Genomic DNA, 24,198 nt, shown 5'->3' on the forward strand with positions numbered 1-24,198 from the left:
AGTGTCCAGTAATATGTCCTCAAAGCATTTTTTAAACAAAAAGGGAACATACACTGATTATACAAAACATTAGGAACACCTTCCTAATATTGAGTTGCATCCCACCTTTTGCCCTCAGAACAGCTTCAATTCATCGGGGAATGGACTTTACAAGGTGTCGAAAGAATTTCACATGGATACTGGCCCATGTTGACTCCAGTGCTTCCCACAGTTATCAAGTTGGTTGGATTTCCTTTGGGTGGTGGAACATTCTTGATACGCACGGAAACTGTTGAGCATGACAAACCCAACAGAGTTGCAGTTCTTGACACAAGCCTGGCACCAACTATCGTACCCTGTTCAAAGGCACTTAAATCTTTTGTCTTGCCCATTCACCCTCTGAATGGCACACATACACATTCCATGTCTGAGTTGTCTAAAGGCTTACAAATCCTTCTTTAACCTGTCTCCTCCTCTTCATCTACACTGATTGAAGTGGATTTAACAAGTGACATCAGTAAGGGATCATAGCTTTCACCTGGATTCACCTGGTCAGTCTGTCATGGAAAGAGCGGGTGTTCTTAATGTTTTGTGTACTCAATGTATATTATTGATGAACACAAGATGTTCCACAGAGAAACTGTAATGCACTTATTAACATCAATGTAATTAACGTGATCAGGACTAGGAGGTCAGTTCAGCATTAAGGAGGAGGAAGAAGAGAAAAGGAAGATAATGAAAGAGAAAAGAGGAAATGATCGTAAGGCGCACTTACGGTCAGAAGAGGACAAGGAGGCAACAGTAAGAAGTAGACGTGTCTCTCTGGGTCTGATGACTGCCAGATGACAGCACCAACAGTGTCAGCTGGTTTAAGTGTGTGAGAGAGAGAGAGAGAGAGAGAGAGAGAGAGAGAGAGAGAGAGAGAGAGAGAGAGAGAGAGAGAGAGAGAGAGAGAGAGAGAGAGAGAGAGAGAGAGAGAGAGAGAGAGAGAGAGAGAGAGAGAGAGAGAGAGAGAGAGAGAGAGAGAGAGAGAGAGAGAGGAGGGTACTATAGTGACACAGGATTTCAGAAAGGAGCAGAGCAGTTGCAGTGGTGGGATGGTCTGAGGTTTTTCCCAGTGGAGTGATTGTGGTCCTTGATCGTGGTCCTGGACCTGTGGCTCTGTCCAGTCTGTCCCTGGCTACTGGATGCCAGGTGGATGCCAGGTCACCATGATGCCCTGGAAGATGGTCATTGTTGCACTATTCTACTGCAATATCAACACATGTGCCACTTATCGGCATAACAAAGGTAAGAATATCTTCACCCATATTAATGTGTTCAATTGGAAATGTTATACAGTTTACAGTATGTTTATATGCAAGGATTATGTTTGATGTTGCTGTGTAATTGTAACCTGTGCATATGCCCTTTTAAAGGGTACGTTTTGCTGCAGTAGTTGTCCATAAATATAATTGATAGGAATGGACCTCATTCCCAGATGCTACATTAAACTCAACAGTAATTCTGCCAAAGATTTCAAGGCATTACTGGGAATCAGCTCATTGTGGATTGGAATATGTATCCACTGATGGAAAGATTGATGTAATGCTCTTATTCCAGAGAAAGGACAGATTAATGATAATTCTGTTATGATAGTCACAAAGTCCAATATCATTCCTGGTATCAAATGTCAAGCTAAAGTCATTTTACATATGCTTCTCTCTTGGCCTCAGCATCACCGTCTCAAATCCAGAAGACTAATACAGAATATAGACTTACCCTATCCCATCCCCATCACACTGAAAACTGCAATCAATAGTAAGCCTAGTCACACATTTAATTCTGTCCTCTGTGCTTTGTCTGTCCAGCTGTAACCTCTGATTGAGCAAAGTCATTTTTATGCTCCATGAGGACTGAAAAGGGAAATGTTAAGACCTTCATTTCCTTTTCTATTGCTGTTGGAGAATTTCAAAAGTCTAAAGCTAGGAAATGAGAGAATATTAGAAAAATTGTGTGAATGCACTGTTGTAGCTGTAAAGCAGAAAGAAGCAGACATTCCCCTGCTATCTCCCAGAACCCCACCCACCTTAAACCAGACTGTACTAGCTGTGTTTTTACTCCGTTTTGAACAGCATTTACCTACATCTAGATTATTTTACATCCCCCAGTATGAGCGTAATTAGGGAATTGCATTCAGAAGTGAGACAGACACTTCATTGTCATTACGTCACAGTGTACTCACAACAGTATGTGTTAACATTACTGATTAGTATGTACACAGATCCAGCAGCAGCATCCACCAGCACAACTGTAACATGCTGCACACATCACAACAACGTGCAAGCTGTGTGGTGGGGAGTGGGGAGTGTACTGGGGATATTTTGGTATTTAGATTTTTTTCTGTGTTTGTTTAGGGTTAAAAGAGGAGTGACATTGAAATCCTTGTTTTCTCTCCAGCTGTTTTGATCTGTCTGAAATTCAAGTGCCCTACAGATGGACCTTAATGATGCTGAGCAACTGTAGCAGTGCTATACTTGGTTGGATAAATGATTTGACATCAGAAAAATCCAAATAATTTCTAAGAAATAGAATGGAGAACTCTTTTGTATTGTATTTACACTTGGAAAAAAGGGTTCTAAAAGGGTTGTGCAGCTGTCCCCATAGGATAAACTATTTTGGTTCCAGATAGAACCCTTTCTGGTTCAATCTAGAACTCTTTTGGGTTCCATGTAGTGTGGGAAGGGTAGAACCCTCTGTGGAAAGGGTTCTACCTGGAACCAAAAGGTTTTTTAAAAGGGCTGACCTATGGGGACAGTATAAGAGCCCTTTTTGGTTCTAGATAGCATATTATTTTTTTACTAATAGTGTACAGGTGTAGCTGCCAACAACTCACATTTCTGGTCCTCCAGAACAGTTGGGTCCCATTTTCTAGCACAATTAAACTATGGTCCTTAACGACTTGTATGTTTAAAGTTCCATTTCGGGTTTATGTGTCGGCTACTGGGCTCAATGTGTGTATTAACTATCCGCATCTGTTTCTGATATGAAAACAATGAAATGGCTCCAAATATGAACTGCAGCAGGAAACTGATAGGCCCCTGAAGAATGAAAAACACACCACCAAAAAGTTTTCAAAGCTGTCTTGAATCTGGCTAAACTAGGTATTTTGTTGTTTTTGTTTCAGTTATTCTAGATATTGTTATGTGATGTGTTGTGGCAGTTGGATCATACGGAAAAACATGTTCTTAGAATGAGAGGATTGAGGCTCAATCAGTGCAATGACAGCTCAGGAGTACTGTCTTTCTAGCTTTTCTTGGATTACATTTGTTGATATTTGTTTCTCCTGGTTTTACTATGATTTGTGTATGGGTGGAGTGTCTAGAACATTGTTTGACATGCTCTGGTATATCTGATGAAATCATATGAGCTTTGTGTTTGCTATTACACACATTCTGAAGTCATAGTAATCTCACTTACCTCAATGGAAAAGTAGTGATCAAATAGAATGAATTGTTTGATTTCGTCATGGCATCAACAAATCTTATTAGCTGAATGTACTAAAAATATATGGAAAGTTTTGCCGACGATGGACAACATATCTGTGCTAGTACACTCTTAGAAAAAATAGTTTCCGAAAGGGTTCTTCAGCTGTCCCAATAGGAGCAACCTTTTTGGTTCCAGGTAGAACCCTTTTTGGTTCCAGGTAGAAGTAGAACCCTTTTAGGTTCCATGTAGAAAGGGTTCTATATGGAACCCAAAAGGGATCTACCAGCAACCAAAAAGGGTTCTTCAAAGGGTTCTCGTATGGGGACAGCCGAAGAACCCTTTAAGGTTTGAGATAGCCCCTTGGTTTCTGAGAGTGTATGCTTGTATGCTGAACCCTTCGTTTGTGTAGGTGTCTACTGCATGGCTCCTGTCTCTATGGTCCTAGGATCCATCTCTGTTTTCAGCTGGCAAGCGATAGCTTTGTTATGACACACTCCTCTTCGCTTCGTGATGATTTTCTTCTAAACGTATCAGCCCTTCTTAAACAAGTACTAATTCAGGGCCTTCATTAGCTGGATTGACTGTAAACACCAAAGGAAGCACTGGAGAGAATATTCCAAAGTTTAATTCCTGGTATGTGCACTCGGGAATGTGCTCATGTCCAATAATGGATTTCCTCATTAGAGTTTGTTTTTCAAAGAACATCTGAATAAGATTTGCTTGTCAATGCACACTGAGTGTACAAAACACTACGAACAACTTCTTAATATTCAAACGCTGTGCACGTTTACAGCACCTCTGTCTGACATTTGAATGGAGCTGCAGTGGATAGCTGCCAATTTACGGGCTTCTGACCAAGTCTGCTATTTATATCTTTCATAGCTGTCTATTTACCACCACAAACCGATGCTGGCACTAAGACCACACTCAACGAGCTGTATAGGGCCATAAACAAACAAGAAACGGTGCTCCTAGTGGCCAGTGATTTTAATATATTTATATTTTTTGGTCATTTAGCAGATGTTCTTATCCATAGCGACTTACAGGAGCAATTAGGGTTAAGTGCCTTGTACATTGGCAGATTTTCACCTAGTTGAATCGGAAATTCTAACCAGCAACCTTTCGGTTTCTTGCCCAACGCTCCTAACCGCTAGGTTACCTAATGCAGGAAAACTAAAATCCGTTTTACCTCATTTCTACTAGCATGTCACCTGTGCTACTGGAGGAGACAAAACTCTAGATCACTTTTACTCCATACACAGAAATGCATACAAAGCTCTCCCTCGCCCTCCATTTGGCAAATCTGATCATCACTGTATCTTCCTGATTCTTGCTTGCAAGCAAAAATTCTGAAGTACCAATGACAGCTCAATACGGAAGTTGTCCGATGAAGCGGATGCTAAGCTACAGGACTGTTTCGCTAGCACAGACTGGAATATGTTCCGGGATTCATCCAATGGCATTGAGAAGTATACAACATCAATTACCTGCTTCATTAATAAGTGCATCGATGATGTCATCCCCACAGTGACTGTACATATATGTCGCAACCATAAGCCATAGATTACAGGCAACATCTGCACTGAGCTAAAGGCTAGAGCTGCCGCTTTCAAGGAGCGGGACACTAATCTAGACTCTTACAAGAAATCCCGCTATGACCTCCGACAAGCCATCAAACAGGCAAAGCATCATTACAGGACTAAGATCTAATCCTACTACGCCGGCTCTAATGCTCGTCGGATGTGGCAGGACTTCTAAACTATCATGGATTACAAAGGGAAACCCAGCCACAAGCTTCCCAGTGACTTGAGCCCACCAGACGAGCTAAATGCCTTCTATGCTCACATCGAGGCTAGCAACACTGAACCATGCATGAGAGCAGCAGCTGTTCCGGACAACTGTATGATCACACTCTCCGTAGCCAATGTGAGTAAGACCTTTAAACAGATTAACATTCACAAGGCCGCAGGGCCAGACGGATTACCAGAATGCATACTCTGAGCATGCGCTGACCAGCTGGCAAGTGTCTTCACTGACACTCTCAATCCCTCTCTCTCTTTGTTCTCTATATTTTTTCCCTCTGTCATGTACAGTAACAATGCTTGTTCAGCATAACCGGTTTGTGTCTTTACAATATTTGTGGACTTGCGGAAATATGAATAGCTTTGATGTCATAGAACAGGGATCATCAATTAGATTCAGCCGCGGGCTGATTTTTTGTTAAGCGGATGATCAGGGGGCCGGAACATAATTACAAATAATTTGTAGACTGCAAATTCACTGGAAGAAGCCCAAACAAATATAATATTTGACAAAAACATAATCATTTCAAACCTTGCTTGCTTTTGTATATGATCACGGCTCTCTATTATGCTGGGAATAAAAAAATCACATGGAGCTGATTTCCTGGGGTTTTTATAGTCTTTTATGTCCAACAATAAAAATCTAACACCAAAAAACCTTGGTGGGGGGAATAAAACCACTCGCAGCCCAAATTTGGCCCTCGAGCTGCCAGTTGAGAAACCCTGTCATAGAATGATTTACAATCCTGTATTTGGATTGAGATGAGAATCCAGATAGCAGATTTCAGTAAGTGGTGGTCCTTATTCCATGTGAAACCAACTCAAAAGATGAGTAGGTGAAATGTTCTTTGGGAAGTGTCCTGCTATGACCAGGTCACCTGTTCTGGTTAGCACTCACTCTTAAAACCAGTGTCCAATGTTGCTCTGGTAAGTGAGCTCTGTCTATTTATGAAAAGCAGACTCATCTCTAAGTCAGTCTCTCTCTCTCTCTCTCTCTCTCTCTCTCTCTCTCTCTCTCTCTCTCTCTCTCTCTCTCTCTCTCTCTCTCTCTCTCTCTCTCTCTCATCCCATGTGCCTCTCTGCTTTGAATTCTCTGCCTTTGAAGCCTGAGGTCATTTCTTACAGTCTGCTGATCAGAGCCATTCGTAAGGTCACACATTTCAGGTTTCTCAAACTGAACCATGTGGTGCTCTAAGGTCCTCACATGTCTGTGAACATTATGGCTGTAAAGTCTACCCTGTTATATACAGTACCTTTCAAGGCATGCAAGGTGTACTGTATGTTAGCCTTGTCTCGGGAATTCATCTTAATATGCAATACATCTGGTTCAAGCCACATGGTCTGCATCGCATGATGAAACCCTGGGCAAGAGTTAAAGAGAAAGTAGTAGGTTGAATAACATTCTATCTATCTCTTTCTCTCTCTCCCTCTCCCTCCCTCTTTTAGTCCTTTACCCATCAACTGTTCGAGTGAAGAGAGGGATGGCATCAATGGTGAACCCTACTTTTCAGAACTCCATAGAGGATGTCAATTTACTATTTGAGGTGAGATAGTTTCCTTGGATAACTACAATAGCAAATATTGTATGAATCCTCTGAGTTAATAACCAAAAATATGGGTTTGTAATGAGTCTACTGATTTTGGCTGTGCTGTGTAGATCCTGCTGGCTGGCCTGCAGTTTGGAGACGAGCACACCCTGTTCTCCGTGCAGGACGAGGAGTTGGCCTCCCTGCGGAAGACCAAAAAGCTGGAAGTCATCTGCGAGGACATCCTGCCCAAAACACTCTCTGATATCCATCGCCTGACCTCTGACCTTTCCAATCACATGGGCCACCTGCGCCTGGAGGACTTTGAGCGCACTGTGCTGACCATGGTGTACACCGCCCAGCGGCTGGCCAACGCTACCACAGGCCAGCAGAGAGACTTGTGGGCAGAGTCCTTTGTCAGTTTGTACAGAGCTATCAAGCTGGACCTGACAGCTGAGAACGACCTCACAGCTAAATGATATTCACAATGTTGGGGATTGATACTATACTGATACATATCGCTGCCTTTATTTCCAGATCTCTATTGGAGAAGGAATTTCTCTCATTTTCTATTATTCATTATAGGTACGATGTTTCAGCATGATTTTCTTGGCAACCCTTGAGTACTATCGTATCACATGGACTCAAAATGTAAGTTTCTGAGATATACTTTAATCCTATTGCTGTTTTTTATATGCATTGGGACAATACATTTCTTTGATTTATTTCAAACTTTTTTAAGATTTATTACTAGTGTTACCCTGAACCAACTTGGAAATGCGGAGAAATCAGTATGCTTACATTCATTTTAAAAATAATTTCTTTAAAAAGCACCAATTTTTGTAATATTTGTATACAGTTCTTATACATTGTGTTATCATTAAATATAAGATCCAATGAAAAGAAAAAAATATTAACAATGTACAACATTTCCAAGCTTTGAAAGAATATGTTTCACAGCAAAAATGTATTCACACCCCAAAAAGCCAAAAGATCCCTGCCAAAAGTTAATTTAGAAAATACAAAGCAAACCTATACAAGGGCCAGGATTCAATCCGATCAGCGGTAACCCTCATTAGCCGACAAACGCAGAGCTTTTCATAGATTTTTTTGGGGCCATTTATCTGCATTACATGCTGACCAGACCGAATGTGTCGCGTGCGTGAGCGTTGCAAAATACACATACATGTTATTCAATCATTGCACCCACACTGCTCGAACGCGTCAGCGAGCATCTGCGTAGCCAGGCGGTAAAATATAACTTGGTTGTATTTGTGACGCTCAACGTGCTGCAAGTCCTTCCTCTGCCGTCTCCTCATTGGTTTTTAGAAGCATATACCCACGTGCCATCTCCTCATTGGTTTTTAGGAACATATACCCACGTGCCATCTCCTCATTGGTTTTTAGGAGCATATACCCACGTGCCATCTCCTCATTGGTTTTTAGGAGCATATACACACGTGCCATCTCCTCATTGGTTTTTAGGAACATATACACATGTGGGTGATTGAAAGATGAACTGAGATCCACACTCCAGTCGGTTGTGGTAATGCACCTATAAAGTCCAAATAATAATAATAAGCCTGAAGGAAGGAGGAGAGATGACTAGAAACTCATTTGGTTTACCGTTTTATCTGTGGATTAATTGTCGGAGTAGAGGACTTGTGCATTTCAGGTAAAATAACAACCCAATGTTTATATCCCAGGACAAATTAGCTAGCAAAAGCAAGCAAGCTAGCTAAATTGCCATAAATGTTTAATGCTTTTCAACTTGTCCCCAAATGAATATAATTGGTTCAGAGTATAGTTTTGATATTTCAAACTGCGAGTCCTGATTGCGTCTGGTGTGGGGGGACAAAATCAACATGTGCGCGATGGTACACGCAGATGTTAGAGCTGTCAATATGTATAGCAGCTGCTGTTGTAGTCATTGTCATGAAACCACACCTGTCCTGATATCCTAGCCATGTTAAAAGTTCAGAATGAGAAAGTGTAGGCTTTATAGAAATAATGACACATTTAAAATCATTAAACAACATAATAGGGATTTATATCAACCTAATCAAGATGTACATTACATCCCACATTCCAGTGTTTGAACTTGTAACGTGACTGCATGGGATTTCTACTAATGCTACTGGGTGCATCCAATGGCAATGTGTGCGATAGATAACGCCAGGAGCCGCTTGTGGATTATTACAGCTCTAATGCAGTTACACCTCCGACACTGCCTAAACAAAAACAATGAAAAGCTATGCGTTTGTTGGATAATGAGGGTTACTGCTGATCTGATTCTGGCCAAGAAGTGAGTAGAAAATGTCTGACTAAATAAGTATGGATAGCGTTCTTTTACAGTGTCTTAAGAGCAGGACAGCTGGTCCAAGTCACGAGAGCTGCCTTTGTTATTGTTGTTGTTGTTTTAGCCAGAGTCTGGGCTTGCTCAGTGTTCATAGGGCCACTGATCTGATGATATGTGAGGGCTCTGGCTTCCCAGGTTGCTTCCTGGTGTCCAAAGAGTCCACCCCGGGCTTGTCCTGTGAGCTGGGTGCATTCAGAGGGAGGAACGGCACATATCGAACCCAGGTGTAGGAGGAGAGGCAAGAGCTGATTCCAAATGGAAGGTTGTACACCTCGCTACTCTCCAAGGTGTTGCTGGAGTCGTCCAGGTGGATCTTGTTCCAGGCTATGATGCCTCGCTCTCGCTTGGTTCCTGTGTGGCCCAAAGCAGTGGCGTTAGAATGCTTCAACTCACCTATAACAGAGACTTGTGAATCTTAGGAAAGCTGTATAATGTTTTTGAGGTCTGGGGAGGAGATTAACTAACATTGAATATGTCTACTCTTTACCTAATCATTACTCTATGTGAAACAGTTGCATAGATATTCCCCCTTATTCCTGGGTGGAAGCTTACCAGGAATGGTGTTGTCAAGGAAGAACCCAAAGAAGCCTCCAACAAACATGCTGGTTGTCAGAAGCACCTGCAGCAGTTGGTCCAGCTCAACCACACCTGACAAAGAGAATACAGTTCATCACACTGGGCCAATTCACATACTAGAGGAACCTTAGATCTCCATGTTGATCTTCTGTTGAGCTTTTCCCCCAGCTTTTTGTAAAGAAGTTTGAATATTTTGTTTTACAGTGTTACATGTGTTATCTGCTCTGATACCTGTTGCTATGGCATCTGGGTTCTTGAATATCCAGTTTGGAATGACCAGCCCGGAAAACATGGAAAACCCAAAGATAAAGATGTTCCGGGAGGAGTTCATGTCTGCATACTGTCAAATGATAAGGAGAGAGGAGATGACAAATAAACAGAGCCAACCAGTCATTAGGGTTCCAAAATTACAATAACTTTCCCAAATTCCCATATTTTCCATAAATCCTGGTTAAAGGATTCCCGGAGATCCTGCTTATTCCCTCCTGATACCAGAAATATTTTAACTGGGATTTCTGGAAAACCTGAGACTTTTACCTGAGTTTTCCAACCGTACTTGTCAGTAAAGACTTTCATATGCAAATTGTCTTGTGGCCACTGTACAAAAACAGTGTGTAAATTAACCTAGGCAACTGTCCAAACTGGTTTGAGTCTCCACAGGAGTTTACCTGCAGATTTGAAACTCCAGCTGCAGATATGACCCCAAACATGACCAAGAACATTCCTCCAACCACAGGTGTGGGGATGGTGGTGAAAATGGCTCCAATTTTACCAAACAGTCCCATGATGATCAGCAAGACGCCACCAGCAACGATCACCATTCGACTGCCCACCTACAAGAAAAGAGAACATTGTCTATTGAGACTGTTCACAGCTAATAACTTTTATAAGTTCCATATTCCAAAAAACATTGATTCAGCTCAGTTTAACATCTAAAAACAGATTATATATTGAAAAATAGCCTCTAGCCCATCTCACCTTGGTGATCCCCAATGCTCCCACATTCTCACTGTAGGAGGTGGTTCCGTTGCCTGTGCCCCAGGCCCCAGCCAGCAGACAGCCAAGCCCCTCGATGCCAATGCCCCTGTTGATGGCATGCTTTGGGGGAGGAGGGGCCCCTGACAGCCTGGCACAGGCGTGGTAGTCCCCCACCGACTCTATCATGGAGGATATCACCCCAGCCAAGATCCCTACCACTCCTGCCAGGCTCACAGTTGGTAAGCCCCACTGACCTGAGTTTGGGTGGTCCAGTTAATGTATAATACATTAGGGTCTTTTTAATAATGCACATATCAATAAACCATACATATTCATTACCCATATAGTACTAAAGGTTGGGGTTAGGGGTTTTCCTGACCATGTAACCATACCATGTGACCTGACCATGTGACCAGACCAGGAAAAACGTATCCAAACATCTGATTATCAGGTTATGGAGTTGTTGCTTATGATTCCCCCTGAGCGGCTGTGCCTCATACCTGGGTATGGGAATCTGAACCAGGGGGCTTGGACTATGACATCCCCCTTCAGGTCTGTGCGAGCCAGGTAGCCATATTGCTCCGGCTGTGAGGGCAGGACGTCAGAGATGGTGAAGATGTAACAGATCAGCCATGACAGTGTGATGCCAAGGAGCACCTGAGGAAGACGTCACATACAGTACATGTAAATATGTTACACCAGTCATTATTAGGACCAGAAGTTTTTCCAGACCACAGAAACTGACCAGGGAAAACTCTGGGTCCTATATAAGGGCTTGAGAGAACAATGAACAGCTTTCAGTCTTAATTTCCCAATGGACTTACTGGTAGAATCTGGAAGATGTAGATCTTGGAGGTGTGGAGTTTCTTGGTCTTGCTGTATGTGGGGAATGGTACAGGGATGTGTCGGAGGTACTGGGAGAACAGGATGATCAGAGCAGTCGTCCTGTAGGAAAGAGACTATCTCTGTTCACAAAGCAGAATGTGCCCTCTAGCTATGCACTTAGCATGGGTACCATCTTACAGTATGTAGCCATTGACATGCATGAATTCATAGCTTACGCCAAACCTGGTCCAGGACAGCTAGAGGGTGTGCATGCTTTTGTTAAAAGCCTAAATCCAGCCGATTAATTGAATCTGTAGTTTTAATGCTGGGCAGGAACACAAACCTGCACACCTTATGGCTCTCCAGGTCAAGGTTTGATGACTACAGGCTTGTGGGGGGGTTTGAAGTAAAACCCATAAATCAGACTTAAATAACCATACTGAGAGGTACATACATAGTTGAGATGCCCCAGTGGTTCCCTGCATTCATTCCAGCTGAGTCGTATAGGGACAGGCCAATCAGAGAGATGGTGGGTGCGATGGTAAGGGGACCAATGAAACGCATGAAGAGACCGATGAGGCCAGAGAAACCCACCAGGACCTGGAACAAGGAGCCCACCATGATGGAGCCCTGTAGCTGTAGAGGAATAAACCACATAAGCATATACACACAATCAATAACCACAATATGATGGGAAACCCTATAGATGGGAATCCTGTAAATAATGGCTTGTCAAGGGTTATTCAGAAATGTTCTAACGTGGCTAAACTCGCCCTCTCTCTATAAAATACACTGAGTGTATAAAATATTACGAACACCTTCCTAATATTGAGTTGCAACCCCTTTTGCCCTCAGAACAGCCTCCATTCGTTGGGGCATGACTCTACAAGGTGTCAAAAGCATTCTACAGGGATGATGGCTGATTTGGCTGATTGTCCTTTGGGTGGTGGACCATTCTTGATACACACAAAAAACTGTTGAGCATGAAAAACCCAGAAGGGCTGCAGTTCTTGAGACACTCAAACCGGTGCACCTGGCACCTACTACCATACCCCGTTCAAAGGCACTTAAACATTTTGTCTTGCCCATTCACCCTCTGAATGGCACACATATACAATCCATGTTCAATTGTCTCAAGGCTTAAAAATCGTTATTTAACCTGCCTCCTCCCATTCATCTACACTGACTGAAGTGGATTTAACAGGTGACATCAATAAGGATTTACCTGGTCAGTCTATGTCATGGAAAGAGCAGGCGTTCCTAATGTTTTGTACACCCTGTGTACTGTTTATGCCATTTAGCAGACGCTTTTATCCAAAACTTACAGTCAGTACATACATTTTACAATATGAATGGTTCCGGGAATCAAACCCTGGCATTACAAGCGCCATGCTCCACCATCTCTCCTCTCTCTCTCTCTCTCTCTCTCTCTCTCTCTCTCTCTCTCTCTCTCTCTCTCTCTCTCTCTCTCTCTCACTCCGTGTGGTAAGTGTGTCACTCACCGCTCGCATGCGGCTCTGCCACACCTCTACATACTCAGGAGAGGTGGTGTTGACCAGGGAAGCGTTCTGGGTCCAGGCAGGGCATGTCCACTCTGGCATCGACAGCATGGCCATGGAGGGAGCCAGCAAGGTGAAAGTACCCCCCTGAAGAATGGGCAGTCTGAGGGGTAGAGAGAGAGATTAGGGAGAGAAAGAGAGAGGGGGAAGGAAGAGAGAAAGTGCAAGAGAGCGGGGGAGAGAGAGAGAGGGGAAGAGAGAGAGGGGGAAGTATGATGTCTGAAATCACAATTGCAAAGATGTTCTGTCTAAAGTGTAGAGACTAGTACATAAGGAATTCATCCCCATAATCAATTTCACAGGGAATTAGGATGAATTGAAATCCCTTTGCTTTGTAGTATCATCCAAAACAGACTTGTCTTGTACAGTAGTAGTCAGAGATGAGTATTGAGCTGAGATGCAGAGCACTACTGTAACATCATCCAAACAAAGGTTGCCTTTTATGAATCAACCCCTCCTTTCTTTCCGTAGAGAACAGTCTCAATCAACTCCCAGCCAAAGTGCAAGTACTTAGCTAACCCAATCCAAAACACGCAACCTCCAGGTTGGCCTGACTCACACAGCACATTGTTTCTCTAGATCTAATTTTAGGCCTTGAAGGGCTGATTCAAATCTTGTGAGGACGTTATGTAAAAACCATGTCTTTCCAATCAAGACTCCTACAGGTTAATGTAATGACTATCTGCTGTGTGTCTCCATCCTCTGATACATTAGACCCCACTTTCAATTATACTACTGATGACAGATGGATCAGTAATGACAATGGACCCTCTAAATACAGTGAACTGATCGTTTGTCTGTGTAAATGTTGACTCCTATGGCATTACAATACAATTAGCTACGTTTCTAACTGACACGTATAAATGTGTCACATCTCATATACTGATCAGGGCTGTGCTGGAGTTTCACTCCCTACTAGCGAGTTCAACACATCCATTGTTTTCCTCACAGCTGACCTCCAGGCTTTTGGAGATCTTTGCCTGCAGGAATGTGGACTTAATGTGAGCTAGTTTATCGACCTAATAAGATGGAAATTCCTACCTAATCCTGTTATGATGATATGATGCAGAACTCTGGGTCAGGTTATGGTTGGCCAGGTTGGACCTGGGCAGCTGGGCAGTGCCATACATGGCCTTACAGTACACCATAGATAGAACAACACCTTGCTTACAGTACACCATAGATACTACAACACCTTGCTTACGGTACACCATAGATAGAACAACACCTTGCTTACAGTACACCATAGATACTACAACACCTTGCTTACGGTACACCATAGATAGAACAACACCTTGCTTACAGTACACCATAGATACTACAACACCTTGCTTACAGTACACCATAGATAGAACAACACCTTGCTTACAGTACACCATAGATAGAACAACACCTTGCTTTTGGTACACCATAGATAGAACAACACCTTGCTCACGGTACACCATAGTTAGAACAACACCTTGCTTACGGTACACCATAGATAGAACAACACCTTGCTTACAGTACACCATAGATAGAACAACAACTCTCATTTTCCATTCTCAGTCAGAAAATAGATGTTTCTGAGAGAAATCTAGCACTTGCATAACATACTAAGACCTAGCTAGTGCACAATAATGGCACATGCTTTAATAACCTAAAGCCCCAGTGCCCACTGCATAATATCCTATTGTGTGAGGCTAATGCATCACACTGACCTGAAAAACATGCTCCAAAGGTCAACAGAGGCTTAGAAGGAAACTTAAGAACCCATAGTATACAGCTCAGTTCAGGGGTGTCAAACTCATTTTGCCCCGGGGGCTTCATTCAGTCTTCAACAAGGTCTGGAGTGCTGCACTACATTATTATTTTTTCCCTCGCCGTCAAAATTTGCAAAACAAATTCCTCTATATATCCATCGTTTTGGGAATTTTCGATGCTCCCTGACTGTCTAGCGTTCATTTGGGTGATTATCAGCGAGCTGATAACATGTCTACACAGTTTGGATTTGGTTTCATTGGTTTTAAAGTATATTGATTTCATGGAATTTATGGCACTTTGTTTTGATTCCAACATGACAAGACAACAAGGAGATGCCAAGCCTCGCCCTCTACCTGTATGGTGTCTCCATATATCATGGGTAACTCCACCTTCACAAGAGGTTATCTTTTTAAGGTCATTCTTCATTGACCATATAAAGTTTGGCCCCTTTGTTCTTTCTTCCCCTTGCTGTAGGCCCCCTTTATGTCAACAGTCACTGTTGTTCCTGATGAATGATTGGCCCAAAGCAATATCCAACCAACCCCAGCTCCCCTCCTCACCTGATTCCAAAGGTGACCTGCAGCAGGGTGCACACGCCTGACACAAAGAAGATGGTGCTGATGAGGTGACCCTGGGTCAGGCTGTCATGCTGCAGACACAGACCCTGAGACAGGATCAGAGGGATGGCGATGATCCCTCCAAACGCTGTCAGGCAATGCTGAGGAGAGACAGGGGGGGATGGAGGGGAGAGAGGAAGAAGAGGAGAGGCACTCATGAGGGTTAAACCCACCGAGGATACTGAAGCCAAGATGAGCAGCTGAAATCACAGGTACAGGTACAATATTTGCCATCAGCCTCAACAAAAATCCCGCTGTTGAATATTTAAGATTGAGGTCCTCATGTGACTTGGTGGCTTTCTTTTTAATTTGAGCCCAAATTAATCCTGGGAAACTAGGTTATTTGACTGTTCATCCAATTGATTACACTGCCTAATCAAATCAATGGAGCCCTGAGAAAGCCCATCCTCTGCTGCACCCAGGCCAACCTCGACCAGTGAGCCTCCAATTATACAAAGTAGGGCTTGGACCTACCTGGATGCCCAGAATGATGCAAAGGTACCAGGGTGGGATGTCTGTGACACAGTAAGCCAGTTTGTTCTTGTCGTCCTCCTCAGAGAGATCCGAACCCTCTCCATCCTTCTCCAGATCACAGAAACGCCCATCAATCTACAGGACAGAGACCAGGGTCGCATTCATTGGGGCTCAAATAGGTCTGACAGACATAATATCACTCATAACACAGGCATAATATCACTCATAACATAGGCTTAAAACCTTTTAATGCAGTGAGCTAAATCAGGGTCACACAGAGTGATTCTAGGTAGTCTTAAATAAATCTACCTTGAAACGAAAGTATACACCTCACACATATGGTTATGGGCTTAAAAAAAGAAGACACCTGTACCATGTCAGATATTGAGTTGAAATGTATTTAATTTTGAGTTTGCATCCCAATATTACACTTTATTTACATTACAGAAGACTTAAATATAACACAACATTTTGACATAGAGACACTGAATTTTCATCTGTTTCTAAACAGTAACTTTATTGATGATGAAATTATGAAAATATGCAGGAAAGGGCTACTATCACCCATAGGGGTTTTAAATGATTTACTGAAAGTGTTTTGTTAAGACATTCTGGAAAACCGTGTCACATATAGTTGTATACCAAAGCCAGCCTATCAGTGCTTGCTGAATAGATTTACTCAGAGATGTGTGTAGACTGTTTGCTTACACTATGGAAGCTTAGTTGCTAATTGTTTATGTCAAATTTGATTTGAATGTTGACTGTATAGCGTACAGTATATGATATAAGATTAATACATTTCTTATCTCATTAAACTACACAAATCCTTTATTTCAGGCAAACATTATATGATTTTGATCATGGGGTTGGGGAGGTGTGCCCCTTTCTGTACAATGAGCTCATTTCTGGACAATATTTATGCAGAAAATAAAAGTCTTATTAGCTACTTATATACACACTTATAAACTACAAATTAGTGGCTAATATGTGTAGCTAATTACATTTTCAGGGCTATCATGGAGAAAATCAATTTGATCAGAAATATGTGTGTCAACAAATCAACAAATCCAACAACTCGCATAGAAACCCAGTATCTTTAAAAAAAATTCTTGCCCCTTACTGTTTCCTGTAATTTTGCGGTCAAAAAAAAAATCATTCGAAACCAAATTACGGACTCCTCTTTAAATCTGGGTATTCCTCCAAAGCTCCATTGTCCTGAGTCTACACAACTCTGTCAGGACCTAGGATCAAGGGAGATACTAAAGTGTTTTAGTACTGTATCTCTTGACACAATGATGAAAATAATCATGGCCTCCAAACCCTCAAGCTGCATACTGGACCCTATTCCAACTTAACTACTGAAAGAGCTGCTTCCTGTGCTTGGCCCTCCTACGTTGAACATAATAAACGGCTCTCTATCCACCGGATGTGTACCAAGCTCACTAAAAGTGGCAGTAATAAAGCCTCTCTTGAAAAAGACGAATCTTGACCCAGAAATTATAAAAACTATCGGCCTATATCGAATCTTCCATTCCTCTCAAAAATTTTAGAAAAAGCTGTTGCACAGCAACTCACTGCCTTCCTGAAGACAAACAATGTATACGAAACGCGTCAGTCTGGTTTTAGACCCCATCATAGCACTGAGACTGCACTTGTGAAGGTGGTAAATGACCTTTTAATGACGTCAGACCGAGGCTCTGCATCTGTCCTCGTGCTCCTAGATCTTAGTGCCGCTTTTGATACCATCGATCACCACATTCTTTTGGAGAGATTGGAAAACCAAATTGGTCTACATGGACAAGTTCTGGCCTGGTTTAGATCTTATCTGTCGGAAAGATATCAGTTTGTCTCTGTGAATGGTTTGTCCTCTGACAAATCAATTGTAAATTTCGGTGTTCCTCAAGGTTCCGTTTTAGGACCACTATTGTTTTCACTATATATTTTACCTCTTGGGGATGTCATTCGAAAACATAATGTTAAATTTCACTGCTATGCGGACGACACACAGCTGTACATTTCAATGAAACATGGTGAAGCCCCAAAATTGCCCTCGCTAGAAGCCTGTGTTTCAGACATAAAGAAGTGGATGGCTGCAAACTTTCTACTTTTAAACTCGGACAAAACAGAGATGCTTGTTCTAGGTCCCAAGAAACAAAGAGATCTTCTGTTGAATCTGACAATTAATCTGGATGGTTGTACAGTCGTCTCAAATAAAACTGTGAAGGACCTCGGCGTTACTCTGGACACTGATCTCTCTTTTGAAGAACATATCAAGACTGTTTCAAGGACAGCTTTTTTCCATCTACGTAACATTGCAAAAATTAGAAACTTTCTGTCCAAAAATGACGCAGAAAAATTAATCCATGCTTTTGTTACTTCTAGGCTGGACTACTGCAATGCTCTACTTTCCGGCAACCCGGATAAAGCACTAAGCAAACTTCAGTTAGTGCTAAATACGGCTGCTAGAATCCTGACTAGAACCAAAAAATTTGATCATATTACTCCAGTGCTAGCCTCCCTACACTGGCTTCCTGTTAAGGCAAGGGCTGATTTCAAGGTTTTACTGCAAACCTACAAAGCATTACATGGGCTTGCTCCTACCTATCTTTCCGATTTGGTCCTGCCGTACATACCTACACGTACGCTACGGTCACAAGAAGCAGGCCTCCTAATTGTCCCTAGAATTTCTAAGCAAACGGCTGGAGGTAGGGCTTTCTCCTATAGAGCTCCATTTTTATGGAATGGTCTGCCTACCAATGTGAGAGACGCAGACTCAGTCTCAACCTTTAAGTCTTTACTGAAGACTTATCTCTTCAGTAGGTCCTATGATTAAGTATAGTCTGGCCCAGGAGTGTGAAGGTGAACGGAAAGGCTGGAGCAACGAACCGCCCTTGCTGTCTCTGCCTTGTCGGTTCCCCTCTTTCCACTGGGATTCTCTGCCTCTAACCCTTTTACAGGGGCTGAGTCACTGGCTTACTGGTGTTCTTCCATGCCGTCCATGGGAGGGGTGCGTCACTTGAGTGGGTTGAGTCACTGACGTGGTCTTCCTGTCTGGGTTGGCGCCCCCCCTTGGGTTGTGCCATGGCGGAGATCGTTGTGGGCTATACTCGGCCTTGTCTTAGGACGGTAAGTTGGTGGTTGGAGACATCCCTCTAGTGGTGTGGGGGCTGTCCTTTGGCAAAGTGGGTGGGGTTATATCCTGCCTGTTTGGCCCTGTCCGGGGGGTATCATCGGATGGGGCCACATTGTCTTCTGATCCCTCCTGTCTCAGCCGCCAGTATTTATGCTGCAGTAGTTTATGTGTCGGGGGGGCTAGGGTCAGTCTGTTACATCTGGAGTATTTCTCTTGTCTTATCCGGTGTCCTGTGTGAATTTAAATATGCTCTCTCTAATTCTCTCTTTCTCTCTTTCTGTCTTTCTCTCGGAGGACCTGAGCCCTAGGACCATGCCTCAGGACTACCTGGTATGATGACTCCTTGCTGTCCCCAGTCCACCTGGCCGTGCTGCTGCTCCAGTTTCAACTGCTCTGCCTGCGGCTATGGAACCCTGACCTGTTCACCGGACGTGCTTGTTGCACCCTCGACAACTACTATGATTATTATTATTTGACCATGCTGGTCATTTATGAACATTTTAACATCTTGACCATGTTCTGTTATAATATCCACCCTGCACAGCCAGAAGAGGACTGGCCACCCCTCATAGCCTGGTTCCTCTCTAGGTTTCTTCCTAGGTTTTTGGCCTTTCTAGGGAGTTTTTCCTAGCCACCGTGCTTCTTTCACATGCATTGCTTGCTGTTTGGGGTTTTAGGCTGGGTTTCTGTACAGCACTTTGAGATATCAGCTGATGTACGAAGGGCTATATAAATACATTTGATTTGATTTGATTTGATTTGAATTATTTGCACCAGAGAGCCATTATAACTAAGTTATGCATGAGGGACTAATTGCGGGTCAGGTGATCGTACCGGCGGAACCGTATAGAAAGTTAACAACACTTCTCAGCCTAATAAGAATGAGCAGCTCCATTCTGCCCAACCAAACCCATAATAGAGCACACATCCTATTTCAAGGTATACATGTGACTGTTGGGTTGAAGTAGCATTCATATAAACAAGACCCATTCTAAGGAATTCAAGTCACTCAGCTCTTATGAATTCACTCAGACTTCTTGGAAATGATTAACTTACTATTGTAGCCCGTTACACTATTACAATACTACAGTATGCAATCTGAAGAGTACCACATGTGTTATGATATGGTAATTAGTTAAGAGGAAGAGATCAATATATCACCAAGGCTGAAAATCACTTGGAATTTGTTTCTTTGTTTGAGTTTACACATTCATCTATGTGCAGAAAATGCATTACATGTGTTCCCTCAGAACTGGTACCTGTAATAGGTGGCGCTCGCAAATGTTCATCTCCGATACAAAGAAAACTATCATTGTTGAATATTGTGTATACATTTCTAAATGTTACAGGGTTTATGCTTTACAGCCTGTAACTTTTAGGTTTACTATGAACATAATCTTTACTCAAAGTCACTGCAGCAAATGTCAACAGAATCCTCCAGCACGGGAATAATTGTGTTCATACTTACAGCAAATGCGTAGTTTTCAAGACCATTGCTTTCCTTTTCTGGAGCCATGGCTCCAGTCTGGACTCAGCTAGGATGTTGGGTCCTCTGAGTTATGAGTGAATAATCTTAACAGGCGAGCAAAGAGGAGAGAGAACACAGGAGAAGGAGAAAAAAGAGAGAGATAGTATGCGGGGAGAGGGGGGAGAGAGAGAGCAAGATAGGGGAAGGAGGGATGGAGAGAGAAGTAAAGAGAGAGTTCAAACACGAGACTACTGCTGATTGTAACTGAAATGAGTCCCACCACCAGCCTCTCATGTGAACCCAATTACAACAGCAAGGCAATCAGCTGATCAGGCCCTCGCGACCATAGAATAGAACCTTTCAGGGCACTAGCTCTACCTCTCTTTCTCTCTCTCTTTTATTGGCATGACAAAAAAATGTTGTGTTGCTAAAGCACAATGTTGAACTAATAGAAACAATAACACATTTAGAGACATTGGAATCCTAAACACTCTTTACTGTATAACCCTGACGTCAGTACCGTATACCAGAGAAAAATACTGTATGTGATTCAACCTCCTCCCCCTTCTCCCCCTTCTAGTGAACCAAACTATGACATATAACATCTCTCTCTCAATTCAATTTTAATTTAAGGGCGTTATTGGCATGGGAAACATATGTTAACATTGCCAAAGCAAGTGAAATAGAGAATAAACAAAAGTGAAATAAACAATAAAAAATGTACAGTAAACATTACACTTAAAAAAGTTCATATTATGTCTATATACAGTGTTGTAATCATGTGCAAATAGTTAAAGTACAAAAGGGAAAATAAATAAACATAAATATAGGTTGTATTTAGAATGGTGTTTGTTCTTCACTGGTTGCCCTTTTCTTGTGGCAACAGGTCACAAATATTGCTGCTGTGATTGCACACTGTGGTATTTCACACAATGGATATGGAAGTTTATCAAAATTGGATTTGTTTTCAAATTCTTTGTGGGCCTGTGTAATCTGAGGGAAATATGTGTCTCTAATATGGTCATACATTTGGCCGGAGGTTAGGAAGTGCAGCTCAGTTTCCACCTCATTTTGTGGGCAGTGTGCACATAGCCTGTCTTCTCTTGAGAGCTAGGTCTGTCTCGGTGGCCTTTCTCAATAGCAAGGCTATGCTCATTGAGTCTGTACATAGTCAAAGCTTTCCTTAATGTTGGGTCAGTCACAGTGGTCAGGTATTCTGCCACTGTGTACTCTCTGTTTAGGGCCAAATAGCATTCGAGTTTTCTCTGTATTTTTATAAATTCTTTCCAATGTGTCAAGTAATTATCTTTTTGTTTTCTCATGATTTGGTTGTGTCTAATTGTGTTGCTGTCCTGGAGCTCTGTGGGGTCTGTTTGCGTTTGTGAACAGAGCCCCAGGACCAGCTTGCTTAGAGGGCTCTTCTCCAGGTTAATTTCTCTGTAGGTGATGGCTTTGTTATGGAAGGTTTGGGAATCGCTTCCTTTTAGGTGGTTGTAGAATTTAACGGCTCTTTTCTGGATTTTGATAATTAGCGGGTATCGGCCTAATTCTCCTCTACATGCATTATTTGGTGTTTTACATCGTTCACAGAGGATATTTCTGCAGAATTCTGCATGCAGAGTCTCAATTTGGTGTTTGTCCCATTTTGTGAATTCTTGGTTGGTAAGCGGACCTCAGACCTCACAACCATGAACGGCAATGGGTTCTATAACGGATTCAAGTATTTTTAGCCAGATCCTAATTGATATGTCGAATTTTATGTTCCTTTTGCTGGCACAGAAGGCCCTTCTTGACTTGTCTCTCAGATCGTTCACAGCTTTGTGGAAGTTACCTGTGGCGCTGATGTTTAGGCCGAGGTATCTATAGTTTTTTGTGTGCTTTAGGGCAACGTGTCTAGATGGAATTTGTATTCGGGGTCCTGGCAACTGGACCTTTTTTGGAAGACCATTATTTTTGTCTTACGGAGATTTACTGTCAGGGCCCAGGTTTGACAGAATCTGTGCAGAAGATCTAGGTGCTGCTGTAGGCCCTCAATGGCTGGGGAGAGAAGCACCAGATCATCAGCAAACAGTAGACATTTGACTTCAGATTCTAGTAGGGTGAGGCCGGGTGCTGCAGACCGTTCTAGTGCCCTCGCCAATTCGTTGATATATATTTTGAAGAACACGTGTGTTTTTTTGCCAATTTGTTATTTTGTGTACATGGATTTTATAATGTTGTATATTTTTCCCCCAACACCACTTCCCATAAATTTGTATAGCAGGTCCTCATACCAAATTGAGTCGAAAGCTTTTTTGAAATCAACAAAGCATGAGAAGACTTTGCCTTTGTTTTGGTTTGTATGTTTGTCAATTAGTGTGTGCAGAGTATGGTAATTTGGTAAAAAGCCAATTTGACATTTGCTCAATACATTGTTTTCGCTGAGGAAATGTACAAGTCTGCTGTTAATGATAATGCAGAGGATTTTCCCAAGATTTCTGTTGACGCATATCCCACGGTAGTTATTGAGGTCAAATTTGTCTCCACTTTTGTGGATTGGGGTGATCAGTCCTTGGTTCCAAATATTGGGGAAGATGCCAGAGCTGAGGATGATGTTAAAGAGTTTAAGTATAGCCAATTGGAATTTGTGGTCCGTATATTTTATTATTTCATTTAGGATACCATCAACCCCACAGGCCTTTTTGGGTTGGAGGGTTTGTATTTTGTCCTGTAGTTCATTCAATGTAATTGGAGAATCTAGTGCGTTCTGGTCGTCTTTAATAGTTGATTCTAAGATTTGTATTTGATCATGTATATGTTTTTGCTGTTTGTTCTTTGTTGTAGAGCCAAAAAGATTGGAGAAGTGGTTTATCCATACATCTCCGTTTTGGATAGATAACTCTTCGTGTTGTTGTTTGTTTAGAGTTGTCCAATTTACCCAGAAGTGGTTAGATTCTATGGATTCTTCAATTACATTGAGCTGATTTCTGACATGCTGTTCCTTCTTTTTCCGTAGTGTAGTTCTGTATTGTTTTAGTGATTCACCATAGTGAAGGCATAGGCTCAGGTTTTCTGGTTTTCTATGTTTTTAGTTAGATAGGTTTCTCAATTTCCTTCTTAGGTTTTTGCATTCTTCATCAAACCATTTGTCATTGTTGTTAATTTTCTTAGGTTGTCTGCTTGAAATGTTTTGATTCGATAGGGAAGCTGAGAGGTCAAATATACTGTTTAGGTATTCTACTGCCAAGCGGTGGCGGTTCTAGACCATTTCAACTGGGGGGGCCAAGCTGGGGCCAGTTGTACTGTTAGAGGGGCCAGTTACATTAGACGTTATTGTTGTCATATCGTTTTCTTCACTGCATTGCAGGCATTAGCAGGCAAAAGACCATGTTGCCACTGTCTAAACACGGCACGCTGTAATTTGGGCTGAATAAAACCCTGATTACGCATTCCTGCGCCTGTCTCCCAAATCATTGTTACCAACGTGACAACTGACTGTGAACGCTCTAAGAGACTCTGGGTTGAGGTCAGTGATAAAGTAGTCTACAGTACTACTGCTAAGAGATGATCTATACTGTAGGTGTACAGTACCTACCATAGGAGTCCCCTCGAAGCCTACCATTGACTATGTACATATCCAGCGTCTGACAGAGCTGCAGGAGTTGTGATCTGCTTTTGTTGGTTATGTTGTTGTAGTTATGTCTAGGGGGGACAT

The 24,198-nt window shown here is 42.3% G+C and overlaps 2 protein-coding genes across 2 annotated transcripts; one reads left to right on the top strand and one right to left on the bottom strand.

Moving 5' to 3' along the window:
* The first annotated feature begins 1,056 nt into the window (after positions 1-1,056).
* On the top strand, positions 1,057-7,663 carry fam180a (family with sequence similarity 180 member A). The gene is given in 3 exon segments (NM_001141166.1): positions 1,057-1,269; positions 6,696-6,793; positions 6,907-7,663. Coding segments are annotated over 3 exon segments (549 nt in total). The 5' UTR covers positions 1,057-1,166; the 3' UTR covers positions 7,255-7,663.
* Positions 7,664-8,800: 1,137 nt separating this feature from the next.
* LOC106561380 (solute carrier family 23 member 1) lies at positions 8,801-20,789 on the bottom strand. The gene is made up of 12 exons (XM_014125268.2): positions 20,505-20,789; positions 15,904-16,038; positions 15,373-15,530; positions 13,016-13,175; positions 11,968-12,149; positions 11,513-11,633; positions 11,189-11,345; positions 10,689-10,942; positions 10,379-10,543; positions 9,942-10,050; positions 9,687-9,782; positions 8,801-9,485 (listed from the first exon to the last, which is right to left on the bottom strand). The coding sequence occupies exons 1-12, from the start codon at positions 20,550-20,552 to the stop codon at positions 9,223-9,225; spliced, it is 1,848 nt and encodes a 615-aa protein (XP_013980743.1). The 5' UTR covers positions 20,553-20,789; the 3' UTR covers positions 8,801-9,222.
* Positions 20,790-24,198: the final 3,409 nt, after the last annotated feature.

The sequence above is a fragment of the Salmo salar genome, chromosome ssa10 (assembly GCF_905237065.1).
Source record: "Salmo salar chromosome ssa10, Ssal_v3.1, whole genome shotgun sequence".
Taxonomy (NCBI): domain Eukaryota; kingdom Metazoa; phylum Chordata; class Actinopteri; order Salmoniformes; family Salmonidae; genus Salmo; species Salmo salar.